This window comes from Acanthisitta chloris, unplaced genomic scaffold, assembly GCF_000695815.1.
Source record: "Acanthisitta chloris isolate BGI_N310 unplaced genomic scaffold, ASM69581v1 scaffold6482, whole genome shotgun sequence".
Lineage (NCBI taxonomy): Eukaryota > Metazoa > Chordata > Aves > Passeriformes > Acanthisittidae > Acanthisitta > Acanthisitta chloris.
In genome coordinates, this window is record NW_008659815.1 from 2,600 (window position 1) to 17,518 (window position 14,919).

General features: G+C 39.5%; 1 protein-coding gene across 1 annotated transcript in view; it reads left to right on the top strand.

Annotated features, from left to right (window-relative positions):
• Window positions 1-14,919, top strand: part of DNAJC24 (DnaJ (Hsp40) homolog, subfamily C, member 24) — a 24,160-nt gene that overhangs the window by 1,616 nt on the left and 7,625 nt on the right. The window contains exon 2 of the mRNA XM_009069546.1: window positions 14,684-14,822. Within this exon, the coding sequence (XP_009067794.1) occupies window positions 14,684-14,822 (139 nt within the window). The remainder of the gene's footprint in view (window positions 1-14,683; window positions 14,823-14,919) is intronic.

The window sequence follows — 14,919 nt, forward strand, 5'->3', positions numbered from 1 at the left end:
TTCCCTATGAATTGGTGTATGGTCATGAAATTGAAGTCACATGTAAATAGTTCAGAGCTGTTACAGAATTGGAGCTAAGCTGTTCCTTTCTTGAATGAGTTGATGTAAACGAGACTGACCTGTTATGTTACAGAGCTGTGGTTTCCTGTAATTGCTTTGGAGTGTATGAAGTGAGAATTGTCCAAGTTTACCACTGTCTGTACGTCTATAGCTGTAGTTTTAGAAGATGGAAATGTTAGTAAAATATACAAGCTTTTCTTTAGCCCCTGTATTTTTCCAACCTCCTTGGGTAGTGCTCCTTATTTAAGAAGTCAGTGAGAAATAGAAGAGAAAGTGAAGATTTTTTTGTTTTCTTTTGCTCTCTGTGCTGGATCTCTCTGACTAAAAAGCCACACTGATGTTTACTTGTAGGTGTTTTCCCAAGGCAGATCTGCTGCTTGTCTGTTGTTGCTACCATATGTCCTGTCTCTGTTGATCTTTTTCTTTTAGCTGAACTGTTACAGACTCGACTTGATTATCTACTTAGTAATACAGCATCCAGCACAGTCACACTGAACTCTTTATAGCATGGGGGTGATGAAACCACAATTCTTTTATGGATCTTAAAAACTCCTTGGCTATAGGAGTGACTGGAGGCTACAGTAAATACCTTCCCTGAAAGGTGTTGATGTAGCACAGTTACAGCGTGACAGTCAGTGCCACATATGTCTGTGAGTCCTGAAGACAGGCTGAGAGAGCAGGGGATGTTCAGCCTGGAGAAGAGGAGGCTCAGGGGAGACCTCATCACCCTCTGCAACTCCCTGACAGGAGGTTGGAGTCAGGTGGGGGTTGGTCTCTTCTCCCAGGCAACCAGCAGCAGGACAAGAGGGCACAGACTCAAGCTCTGCCAGGGGAGGGTTAGGTTGGATATTGGGAAGAGATTTTTTTCCAGAGAGAGTGCTCAGGCATTGGAATGTGCTGCCCAGGGAGGTGGTGGATTCACCATCCCTGGAGGTTTTCAAGCTGAGACTGGATGTGGCACTTAGTGCCATGGACTAGTGACCACGGTAGGGTTGGACTTGATGATCTTGGAGGTCTTTCCCAGCCTGGTTGATTCTATGATTCTATGATCTTAAAATCCAAAAGTTTATGAAGCAACTTGCTTCTTGGGTACCAGTTGCAATTCATGTGCCATTGGTTCTGTAATCATGAATGTTCATTAGCATCAAGCAGAATAGATGATGGAATTTATTTTTGAACATAATTCTGCTGTTAAAATAAAAATGGCAAATGTCTGAGTCCAAGTCTTTTTCAAATGTTCTCCAGTGCTTCATGTTGAGCATTTGCTTTTTGCCATCTGCTATTTTCAGTATTTGTCAACACATGTATGCTTAGCATCTTGAATGAACAGGCAGATGTAAACTTCCAAAGCTAAAAAGAGTTGGAGAACTTGCCATATGTCATCCAAAAGATAACCATATTTGCAGTCAAATCTCAGGATTGACCTTAATAATAGGAAGTAGTAATGCAGTTAAAAATGGTTGAGTTGGAGCTTCGTAAGAATGACTTCATAATGGCAAATTGATTTAAAACTGATGAATTTTTCAGACAGAACCCCTTTTGTCAGTTCTAACAAATTAATGGTGAAAAAGGTTCATAGCTCAGGACAAAAGTATACACAGACACCATGAATGTGTTTGTGTACCATTTTGCCATATTTTGCTTGGCTGTACTTAGTTTTTTCATTTGGTCAGCACACAGCATGTGTTGAATTATTTTGTTGTGGATAATGCCAATTCTGTCTTGTCAGTTCCATTCTTAATAGTATTAATTTGATACAGAAAAAAGCTTTGACTTTTTGTAGGCATTTATTTTTTTCCACACCTTCAAAGTGTTTAAGCATCTTTAGGAAATTTCCTTGAGACTTAATGAAACTGTTGTTCCATTTCAGAACGTGTATGAAATTAACAGGGGATAAAATGAGAGTAGCACAAATAGGACATTGGGGGGGGAAAGTGACATTTTCTTATTATTGGCACAATTTTTACATCTCCTTTTGGTCTAGCACTTTGTGGTCAAAGAATGAGTTGCTAGATTGTTTTCAAATTTTCAGGTAACTGCTCTGTATCTAAAAACTGCTTTTTCCCAGGAAAAAAGGCACCAAACACATAAGCTTTGTCTAGCTGAAAATCAGGTGTCTGTTCCTGTTGATGCTGATGATATTATAGGATACCTTTCAACTGGAAAAAAATTATTGTGCAGGAAAATTATATGCTGCTGTTACAATGTGTGCCCTAATCTTAAAGAAATCCATGTAATTTGAGGCAGTATGCAAGAAGCTCTTATTTTTAATATGGTAAGGAAATAAAATGTGCCATTTAACACAGAGTGTTACAAAGATTATCTCTTTTCTCAGAAGGGGTGGTGTGTGTATGGAAATGCAGAGTGGTAAGGTGCTCACTTTGTCTGTTCAAAAGTGGAGAAAAATTGAAAACAGAGCATAGGTGAGAATGACTCTCAGCAGCAATAAATCAAGATATTCATAGAAATTTAATTTAATGAAGCAAAATAACTTCAAGGAGAGATTATTCCGTGGAGCATGTTTAGAGGAAAGACATATGACTTTCTGGAGAGCAAAAAATCTGTTGTATCTTGTCAGATTTATGTGCTCATCTAAATTCTGCCCTCACAAGAAACACAGGGGGTGTCATAAATGTGAAGTTAAGTACCTGCTTGCTTGCTTGTTGTTGTTTGAAGTTTCTTGCAAAAATAAATTCAGTATTTCTCCTGCGAGGACCTGCCTGCTGAGGAACTTCATGCTGAGTGGGAGCTGAGAATTTGAGTTTTGTACTGGAGATTCCTGTGCTTTGTGCTCAGCAGTGCTCAGGAAGTTGGGGGTATCAAAGTAGTTGACTTCTTGAGCCTGCAGAAGGGAATTTGTCTTGCACGTGGTGGTGCCAGCTGAAGGCTCCTGCCCCTGGCTGCCTGTCCCTGCCCTCCTGCCAGATGTTCCTCAGCCAGGAAATTGCATCCTGTGGGTTTTCCTTCATGCACTACTGTACCTGTCAGCTGGAAAAGTTCGTGCCCATTTTTTCAGCAGTTTAAGCAACCCTGGTCGGTTTGGTTTTATGGAGTTTTTTTTGTTGATCAGTTGTGTTTTTCTGTAATACAGTAGATGATTATGGGGTTTGCTTTCCCATGAAAGTAGCATTGCCTAAATAGTCTCCTAACCATTTGTGTATCTGACATTATTGTATGACTAAGGCCACATTAAACAACAGAACATTGTTTAATGTGACAATTTAATAGAGTGTAAATTGTTAGCACAGGAGACAAATTTAAAAAACTTTAAAAATTGCCTTTATATTTTTATTTCTACCTTTGTAGTCCTGTAAACTTTAAAATGTTTTATTTTTTCCCCCTCTTTGCTCGTTTTTGACAGGTTTTCTGTTGCTTGATCTTTTGCTGTACAGTGTAGTTTCCAAAGGGCTGTTTTAAGTAGCTTTTGTGGGTCTTGGGTCACTGTTCATAGGAAAATAAAGAGCCATGGAAGAGAAGAAAACAAAGGAGAATCTGTTTTGAAACACGTCCTTTTTGGTAACCATAGCTTCTGTTTTTCCTCCTCGTTTTCATACCTTCCTTAGCCAAATAATTCTTTTTGTCTGTTACACAACAACAGTTTATTTTCCTTTTTATCAATAGAAATGAAAACTTTTACATTTCATGTCAACATGAAGTTTGTTCAAGAGCTGAAGAGGGTATGAATATTTAATATGAAAGTTATGTGAGGTAATTACTTGTTTTATTGGACTCTTCTCAGTCTAATGGAGTTAGATCTTTCCAGAGACTGGAGAAGAGAGGGTGAAAGGACTAAGAGTTTGTTTGTTACTTGAGTTTCTGTGAGAGGGAATAGTTGTTGCTGCTGCAGAAGTGTAGTCTATTTCACAGGAAGAGTGTGTGTAAGCTCAAAAGAGTAGTATGATGCTACAGGACTGTGATAAAAGCATTAGGAAAGGATTCTGGTGTGATAAAGTCTTCAGACCTTAATAATTTACTGCTGAGAATAAAGTGTTTTTCATTAGGAATTACTTCGTGCTCTGCAGTCACAGGACTTTTACAAGTAGCATCAAATTGAAAGTGACTATTTCCATGGAAGTTGAAAGTTCCTTCTGTAAAAGTAGAGTCAGAATTCCAGTGGCAATGCTGCAGGGAAATATATCAAACAGGTATGCCAAAGATGGGGACTTTGGCAGAAGGCATTCTGTAAGAGGAGCAGAAGCAGCTCTCTTCAGATTTTTCAGATGGCTCTCAGCTCAGTTTCATGCCCAACCTGACAGAAGACTTCAGATATTCCACTGAATAACAGAACCATTCAAAACCTTGCACAGAAATTAAGGTTATCAACCTGTGTGAGTTAAAAGTGAAAGATGATGTGAAATTCTTGGCTTAATCAGAGAGAAGGTTGAGGAAGCTCCAGGTATGTTTAAGCAAAACAGCTTTAAATAAAATAGAGCCAGCATGCAAAGGAATGAGTTTATGACAGTATAATTCAGTCTGTGGGTTTTAACTCTGCACTTTAGAGGACTCCAGGAATTTTCAGTACTTTGCTGGACTGGGTTGGTAGTACATCCTCTCTGTTTTCACTGTGCAGCTGTCAGTGAATGCCTGTTCTGTGCTCTGCATAACTGTTGCACATTGCTGTGTGCATTTTATCCTCACTTTTTGTTTTATTCTGGGTGGTTTTGAAAGAAAACAATTCGGGTTGACTGTGGCAAAATTATCCATTGGGTAATAACTGCAATGTTATGGAAAAATGCTTTTTTTTTTTCTCCAATGTGCTGTCTTGATGATGCTTTGCTGCAAATACCTTGAGTCACAGCAAATACTTCTAGTAACAGCTATAGCAGCAAAAAGAATACCTGAATTATTTCTATTCTGATGATTTTTATTTGTGTTAAGCAAAGTTGTAGGTCTGCTGTGCTGGATGTTGTGTATAGCAGTGGTTATTTTTGGTTGGAATGTTATGGAAAAGATTAATAATGTGTGTAAAACATGCAGCTGAATATTGTGTCGGGTATCTATATGATACTTGCACAACAGTTTGTGATTATAACAGATTGTAAGGAAGAAAAAGGGACAAGACTGGACAGTTTTCATCAGCTGGTTGATCACTGAGCAATGTTAGAAAAAAGTCATAGAATTGATAAGTTGTAAGAGATTAGAAGGAAAATGAAACTCATCTTTTATTCTTTCTCAAGAAAGCAGCATTTCCTGTGAGGAAGAATCATCTTGGAGATGGACAGTGGAGGATTAGTTGATGTCAGAGCAGATGACAAGATCAGGTAGGGGAAGGCTAAAGTTGTTAAAATGCTGAAAGACTGAGTTTGGGGGGGAAAAAGGAAGAAGAGATGGATTGAAGTAATGAATCAAGAAGATAAATTCCTTGCTTTTCTGTCCAGCTGCCTTGGGATAGACATTGTTTGGGGGAGTTTAAATCTTTGTATGAGAAGACTGAATGTCACAAGAAACTCTTCACTGTTTCTGCTCTGTGCAAGTGGGAGAAGCAGGCTCCTTCCCTGTTCCCTGCTAACTTCTGCCAACTCAGTGAGCATGCTGAAAAGATTGATTGTGGACTAGGAAGGCAAGTGTAAGACCTGGAATCATTCTTTCCATGGAAGTGAACAAGTTTCACGTTTTGGAGAGAGTGCTTTGCCAAATCACTGAAATACAAAAAGCACCTTCAAAGTAAAATTGGTATGTGCTGTTTTCACATAAGACCACTCCTCTCTTTTCTTTTCCCTCCCCTCCTCGCTGTTTTTTTTTCCTTCCCAAACACTTGTCACATGAAGCTTTTCAATGCTGAATGGTGCTTGGTAAGAGGGAGTAGCTTACAAAAATGCACACGGGGGTGGAACCTGACCCAGTGAACGTCCTCACTCCTTCCTGTGAGTGTCCTACTGAAATGCTTGTGTTCCATCCCTGATATTTTCACAGGGGGAATGGGAGTCCCATATTTAGTCTGCTGAGCTGAGCATCTTCCCTCTTACAGCCCTTGTGTCCAAGAAGGGATGTGACCACAGCAGTTCAGTTTGGGAAGGAAATCTTTAAACCCAGCAATAAATAAACTTTGTAACCTGCTTTGGCCTCCGATTTTGGTGTGGTGCAGAGAACAATGACACACTTTGCTGTGGCCAGGGAAGCATTAGGTGGCAGTAGCGTGTTGTATTTGGCAGCTGCTTTGTCGTTTGGGTTTTCCCTTCTGCTGCCTTTACTCTGGCGTCATAAACGGAGAAAACATGTCTTTTCTTCCTTTTAGTTTTTATAAAATGCTGATTTATGGTCGTTTTGACTGTGTGTGACTGCAAAGGCAGCTGTTTGGACTCTTCTGTGCCTAGGTGGGATCAGCATGTTGTAGTATCTGCACAGTATTCAGGACTTATTTTCTGGTCCATAGTACCTAACAGTGATAACACTAACTGCAAATGTTTCGATGATAAATATGCTGTTAATGGCCAAGTGAGTTTAGTTTTGCAGCCTTTACTACTTCATAAGCTGTTAGCATTTCTTATTTTAATATAGCCTGTTAGATGGAGTGGGTTTTTTTCCTTGTGTTTACTCTTTATTCTCAGCTAAAATACAAGCTCAGGCTCCAGAGAATGTTGGTAGGAACATAATTAACCTTTCAGCACAGTGGTGTTATTGTCACTCCAGATCTTGGACAAGTGCAGTTACCTTATGGCCCTTTTGGATGGTGTTTGTTCCCTTCATCCTTGTTTCTCACAGGTAAAGGATCTCAAGGATTTCAGAACTGGTGTTGCATTGTATTAATTGGGCAGGATGATCAATTAATAGAAGAAGAAAGTGTTGACAGAACATGCTATCTAATTAGTACCTGATGGACCATGTAGGCCACAGAGCTCAGGGTGTGATGTCACTTCAGGGTGGCAACGATACAAGACCTTTATATGCAAAATAGGCCAGTGAAGGAAATCCTCATTGCTGAAATAGTTCACTTTCCACTGGAGCCTTGGGGAAAGCTGGGGACACTTCATAGAAGGAGGCACATACCAAATTACCAGCCCTGTGTTTTGGACAAGTCATGCTCTTAAGTCATGGAGCCTTTGGTTTCTTTAGGCCTTTTTTTTATGTAAGAGATGATCTACAAATAGTTGTTGGGTTTTTTAAATAAAAGAAATGAAAATACTCTTGTCTAAGGGAGAAATACTAGGGCAGTAAGATTTCCTGATGGCTCATGTGCTAAAAGGGCAAGCAAAATTATTCTAAGTCAAGAGCAGCTACCACCCCAGTGCTCTCAGGCTCCACCCTGACTGGTTCTCCATTCCATGGGAGTGGTTAAGAGTTTTTCTATTGAAACTGAGGTTATTCTGAATTGAAAAGCACTTTGAATCTAGCAAGGTAGAATTTAGTAAGTGGTTACTAGTGTTTTTTACCATTCATTTGTATAAAGATATTGGTAATTAATTAATTCAGAAATTCTCCTTCCTCCAGTGATAGTTTAATGTTTACGTATTTAAAACAAAGATTTTTTTTTTCAAATTAACTCATTTTCTCCTGCAGTTTAAGCTTTATTTGACCAAAATAAACAAATTCCCATTTTAGAATACTTCTATTGAATGAATAACCTCTACTTTTAAAAAATTTTTTATAAAACAGTGTATTTTTTTCACCCTGCCCTAATTTTGTGTGTTCAGCTGGTAAAGCTGGAAGTGGCTTCTTTCTGTGACCTTTCAGTGAGTGCCACAGGGTGAGGGCCAAGTGCATGTTTGTCACCTTCTTCCTTGATCCTTACAGGTGGCTAAAATGTGCTTTTCTGAAATTTCATTAGCCAGAGACTCAAACTCCAGTTTCAGATACAGAAGTTTAACACTCTGGATTGTTATAAATTTGTTGAGCTCTGAGGCCAGTAGAAGCAGAATGCCTCGTTCCTGAGGTCTGGGGCCTTGGACCAGCCACACTTTGAACTGCCTGAGGACAGAGGTGTCAGGTTTTCCCTTGTGTCACAAACCCAAAGTTGGTATGAACTTTGCAGTGGAGAAAGGGTTTGTCCATTAGTTATCACACCAACCTCTCGTGCTCACAGTCTGCAGCAAGAAACTTACAGATAGGCACTTCAAAGCAACAAAACTCCTCTATTTCCAAATGTACTTTTAGCAAGAGGAGGAATGCTGCACTAAGCTGAATTGTCCAAACTTGATTCCAAAGCTATGGGCAGATTAAAACTGAACACTGTCTTTTTGTGCAGAGAGAGAGAAATTGAGTAAAATGCAGAGAATGTCAGCCTACCATATTATTTTGTTTGTTGAAATTATTGAGAGTGGTTGTTGATTTCTTAGATATTTATAGATGTGGCTTAAATATTGTGGTCATGTGGCCAGATTAAGGAATTTTGTTTTAGGAATTGTAATTGCTTTGGTACAAAAAAATGTGTCCTCATGGTCTGTAAATAACTAGAGAAATGGATGCAATTATATGACCCAGTCCAGCCCTTGTTTAGCAGTTAATTTCTCCAGATTTCTATGAGCATTTGTTCTGATCTACACAGATTTGGTTGTTGGTTTAAATCTAGCCAAGGCTGGTGGTGTCTTAATTGCTACCACCGAGCAACCATTTGGCCTGTGCGAGATGAATGTTGTCAAGGTACCTTCTGCAAGGCAGACATTCATCCACTGGGAATGGATCAAGAAAGTTTTCATTAATTGGTCCCTTTGTTGGCATTCGTGGCAGAGCAGCCAAAAACTGAGTATGAACAGACACTATGTCAGGGGGTGAGATTTATTGGCAAGTCCCAGGAAAAACTGGTGTTTACTACATATATTGTGAGCAGGGGCAAAGGAGTTTCCTCCTAAGAACAGCCTGGCATTAAATTCACTCAGCTTGCTTGCTTTCTTTAAAGGCAGGGAAATGGAACAAGAATTCAGAATCAGCTGGAAGTTAAAGAGGAAATAGCTGGTTAATATTTTTCTTCTGAATGCTGACTGCCTTATAGCTTCTTTTTAATATGATGTGAAGTGTTATGATGAGCTCTGTAGTCTACAGACACAGTTGCATGGACCTTTGAATGCTTCTGTCAGATGAGAACACTTGACAGTTTTTGTCCTGACTTGGTTAGCTTAACCTGTAGATAATGACAATTACAGTTGATAATGTGTAAATGTTGGGTAAAGCATGAGAAATGTTTTTAAACATAGTTATCCAATTTTGGTGTTTTTATGTCCTTGTTAACTTGTGTGTTTTGCTCTTGGTGCTTTGTTCAAATGATGCACTTGCTGCAAGGGACACACTGGTAATGATTCAAATGATGGACTTCATTGTGCTGCAAGGGACACACTGGTAATGATTTGTGCATTTTGTCTCAGCTTAACACACTTCTTTGTTGCTAAACCTTGTGTAGACCAACATTGTCTGCATTAGACTTTGTGTTCTGCTCACTTAGGCCCTTCTTGTCTTTGAAAGAATTTTAACTTTTTGATAGTGTTGTGTGGTATAAATAAAATACCAGTTGACTTCATTGTGCTGCAAGGGACACACTGGTAATGATTTGTGCATTTTGTCTCAGCTTAACACACTTCTTTGTTGCTAAACCTTGTGTAGACCAACATTGTCTGCATTAGACTTTGTGTTCTGCTCACTTAGGCCCTTCTTGTCTTTGAAAGAATTTTAACTTTTTGATAGTGTTGTGTGGTATAAATAAAATACCAGTTTGCACTTATTAACCAGATTGTCATATGTTGACTCTGAGAGCTCTGATTCTGAAATTTGAATACTGAATATCACTTCAATCCTGAGCTTTGATGCAAGAATAAACAGCTTGAACTCCCAAACACTGATAATGTGAGTTATAGCAGTGCTTGGTATTAATCTGTGCAGTTCCTGTAAGGAGTCAAAGTTTCATTCTGTTGGATTCACAGCTATGAGTCTGGCAATGTTGTTGGAAAACAATGGTTTGGGTTTCTCTCCATCCAGCTGCTTCCAGTGTTTCCCCTCTCCTCATTCTTTTTCTCCTCTCAGCACAGCATCCAACTCTTGTGGCCACTTTGTGTCATTCCTCTGACTCTCCTGTCAGTGGAAATGGATGTCAGTGGTGTGTACTGCTGTTATCCCATCCAATGCCATGGTGACTTTCACTTCTGCTGGTAGTCCAACCAACCCTTTGCATACCAGTTTTGTGACTTTTACCTCTGCTATTTGAGATTTTAGCTCAGTTCCTTTGTTCATCAGAAGCTGTAGCTTCCCCAGACAGGCAGCAGTGCTCTCCTTGTGAAGTCTGGGTTGCATTTCCCTTCCCTGCCCATTACTGAGTGTCTCTCAGTTTACTTTTTTACAGAAATATGCATCATTTTACAAATTCCGGGTGCAGTAGTTGTATGTGGTTTAGGTCATGAACACTGTGACCTCCAGTTACTTTTATAATTTAAAAAAAAAAATAGATAATTCCTACTTGCCTGAAAAATCTTATTTCTAGCTGCATTACATGGATAAAATACTGTCAAGCTATAAAACTGTTGTAGCTATTACTGCATGTCTAACATAGAGAAAGGGAGAAGGATGCTAAGAGATGCTAAGTTCATTTGAGATGTTAATATTCTAACATTTATTTAAAACTTAGATTTAGTCATTAGATTAATGCTTTCAAAAGCACTAATAGCTGAATGCATCGAAGTAATCCTCTGGTAAAATTCTCCTACCTGATTTACTCAGGAACATAGGGCACATCTCCAGCTTTGAATACATCCCTTGCTCAGATACAGCACATGTCCCCTATGGAAATAGGGCAGGAATTCCAGGCTTGTCTAAACTCGTCAGTTCAATTCAGCAAGGTGATTCCATGAGGCTGTAGATGATTACACAGTTAAAAGTCTCTAATAACTCAGATAGTTTAGAAATTTACTATGGTCCAACTATTGGTAGCACTGACCACATAATGATTACTTTGTGACTTGTGGTACTAAGTCTGGAAAAGTCCAACTTGTGAATTTTTGAGGTCACATGGTTTCCTCATTGTTCTGTGCCTGCCTTTACTTTCAAATTTTTGAACTTCAGTAATGGTTTCTCTGATGGGGGGAAAAAACATCTGTAAGGTGTGTAATAAAATTTAAAAGTCTGAAAATATTTCTCCAAAATAATTGGCTCAGGAGAGAAGGTCAGGGATTTAATGCAGCCACATTTGGTTCATCCTCTTCATATTGCTTTATATTTTCAGCTGAAGGTTTCTGCAAATGCCTGACAGCTTTTAAAAAAAAACAAAACATGAAAAGTTTCTAAATTTTGGGTACTTGTAGAACTATGAACTGAACTTGCACCTGTGTTTCAGGGTATGTTTGGCAGGTGATAGGCTGTTTCCCACTGTATCCAACCTGCTGAAAAGTATAGCCTGATGTACACTAAAAATAAGACAGTTAAATACAGTTGTTGTATAAAGGTTCAGTAATGATGCTGTAATTGGAAAGGGCAGGAGGTGGAGTTTGTGTTAGCTTTCCTGGTGCCCTGCAGCACTAAACATTTCCCCAAGTCTCCAACAGATCCTGTTTAAAGTGTTTTCCAGTTGAGCTTTGGACTTCGAGGTTTGTGCTTTTCCAAATTCTTGTTAGCAATTGCAAAAGCTAAAGCAAACAAACCTCTGAGAAACTGTTTGTGAATTAACTCTTACAGCAAGAACCAGAGTCCTCAAGAAATGCTATGACAATGTGATGCTGAAGATAAACATCAGGGGAGGGAGCAGCAATATCACAAGTCTCTGTAAGGTGCTTTTTTTATAGTTAACAGATGAACTAGTGTATTTCTGTTATCAATTGGATTATTTTCTAACATGCACAGGAACTGCATAGCATTATATTTTGTAAAGTCATATAAATCCCATTTGGTAATGGAAGGAAGTTACTTCTAGTAGAGGTGTTATAAAGGAAAAATAGGTTGTGCACATATATCTCCAACCTTCTTTCTTTTCCCTTGCGTCTGTGGGACTCAGGGAAAAGATCCTTTCTTGTTTTTATAAAATCCTATTAAATAGTAACTATTTTTTAACATGGCAGTCAGGATGAGTGCTCAGCAAAAAGCTATTTTTATGGAGGTATTGCTGCTTAAAATTGTCAGGCATCTGCAGCCAGAAAGGTTTAAATATATCCAGGGATATGTCGGGAAACAGTGCTCAGGTGGAAGGTATGAATGACATGAAGATAATTTGCAGGGATTTTGAGAAGTGCTATTGCAGGAGACATGGAGGAGCTCTAACGTTTTGAGGGAGAACTTACAACTGGATGTGTGGAGGGAGAGATGAGAAGGAGGTAGGTCGAGTAGAAAACAGGCCTGTCTGTTTGCATTACAGAGCTTGTGCGTGGCTGCAGCTGAGATTAACCCAGAAACAGGACTGAATGGGAGGAGAGGAGGAGATCAGAACCTTGTATATCATGTTTCACCTCCTGCAAAACCAAACCAAACCCCTGGCTCTGTCCAGGCAGCTGCTCTGAAGGGTGTGCTGGAGAGGGAGCAGGGGCAGCAATAGAGTAACCAAGAGTGAGGGAAGATAGCAAAAAAAAAAAAAAAAAGTGTGGTTGATTCATGTCTGAAGGATGGACAGAGGACATTAGGGTATTTCCTCCAAACTTCAGCTGTGAGTAGAGTGATTGAAACTCTGGTAAGGTCTCTGTGGTTGGTGTCTGAGCTGGCTGAGCAGTGTCTGAAGCAGCTGGAGAGAGCACACCTCGTTTGTTGTCTTGGAGATAAAAGGGAAAGGCATTGGCAGTTCAGTCAAGAGTGGATTTTTACTAGAGACAAGCACTCTTGGATTTTGATCCTCAAGCTGGAGAGTAGGAAAAGAGTCAGTACGAACAGGTGCATAACACTCAGATGAAACAGGATCACTGGGATAAAAATAAGAAAAGGATTAGGGTAAAAGAGCTGAGGTTTGAGGACTTTTTTTAGTGTAGATGTAGTCTACTAAAGGCATTAGATGGTAGTAGAGGAAAAAGCCCAACCAAGGAAGGAGCAAACAGGTTCAGGAAGCATGGAGACCAGAATGGAGAGAGATTGATAGGTGTCTTTTAATTAGTAAATCCCCTATAACATACTTGATACAAGTCACAAGAATTGCAGTCTTTCTAATACAATAATTACATATGCTACAGACAGTAAATTTTCCAAACCTATAGGAAAGAAGTTAAAAGCTAAATGGTAGACACGAAGAATAATGAATTTTCTGCAGTATTCAAGAAGTCAACAGAGTAGCTTTTTCTGCATTAATTATTGTTTTTCCAAAATACTTTTGTTACATTTGTGGCTTACTATGTTCTGCTCTCTCCTTCCAGTATAGTCCAGAACTGGTTTTCAGTCAGGTGAGGTTTTGGTGCAGCAAAGAGAAAGTGTGAGCAATTTTGTGGGAGTGTTTTAGCAACATTCTTGGCAGGAGAGAAGAAAGTATCTTAGTGCTGCTTTGGCCTGTTGGTCAGTAATGTTTCCATGTGTTTGTAAGGAGCTGATGTGAGAAGCTGCTCCTTTTACATCTTGGATTTTAACAAATGCATATGATATTAGTATTCTTCCCTTTCCAAAATTAATTTTACCCCAAACCAGAGAGATTCAGTTAATCAGAAATCTGCTTAAACACTTGTAGAACAGGTGTTCTGCATCTTAAAATCTGCTGCACATTTCAGTGCCCAACTGATGTTAGGATAAAGGGCAGTTAAAGCTCCAGACTAAGTGATACCTTGGTTTATAACACAGTTATCAGCTGCTAGGTCTGATTATATTGCAACTTTCCTATCTTAAATGCTGTTCCCTCTTGGTCCTTCACTTATACAGAGCAATTAATACACACAAAAAAAAAGATATTATTGGAGACGAATTAAAGCTACAGAAGATGGAGCTTTGGGAGTTCCTTTTCAGTAGACATTTAAACACAGAAGTCACAAAGCTCTGCCCAGACCAAATGGTAAAGAAAATGTGTTCCCGTTTTAATGATTATTGCCTGTTTAACATGGGATTTCTTGCAGCCTTGTCCTTGAATAACCATTTCTTCACTAAAATGACACAATTTTGTAGCCAGTGATCCATGACTGTAAATATTTGGAAGGGCTATCGACTCACTGAACTGGAAGAAATTAAAGATGTTGAGGCATATTTTCAAAAGTAGAGTTACACATACTGTAAATTATATTTGATCATGTATATTTTATTTACAGTTTGAACCATGAAAAGGAGCTCTGCACATGTACTACAGCATCCAAGATTTCTGCAATATCCTTAACTAAAGGGTGGTAGCTTTGTTTGAATCAGCGCTCTGTGGAGCTGCTAACACCTCCAGCACCTCCTCGTGCTCCACGTCATGGTCCCTGCATGTACCTGTTCCTCCTCGTGGTAGTCACTCTCTAGGTAAATTGTCCATAAGGCCAATGATTCCATCAGCAAATTACCCAGAAAATGCCGTCGGTGCACGTGGTGACATTTGTGCCACTGGTGCTTCCTTTGCCATTCCAGTGGGCTAATTCAATTGGCAGTTTTCTCTTGGTCCCAGCATCGTCGTCTCCCTTCCTTTGGCACCTTAGCTCAGACCTTCTCCTTTTCGCTGTCCTTTTAGCTGAATATCAAATGCATTATTGATTGCTCCTCTCCCACCCTCCTCACTTCCACTCCCTTCAACTTTCTCCTCTTTTTTCTCTTTTTTTTTTTTTTTTTCCCCTGTGATTGGCAGTACCATCCAGACAAGCAGGAGGCAGATGTGCCAGCAGGAGAAGTGGAGGAGCGCGTGCGGCGGTTCATGGAAATCGATCAAGCGTGGAAAATTCTAGGGAACGAGGAGACAAAAAAAGAGTATGACCTGCAGCAGCGCGGTAGGTTCCTGCCAGGGAGTGCTGCAGTGGCAGCAGCTCTTTAAAAAAGCAGGGGCTGGGAGTGGTAGGTAGATGGTGTTTTAAAATGCTGTTTAGT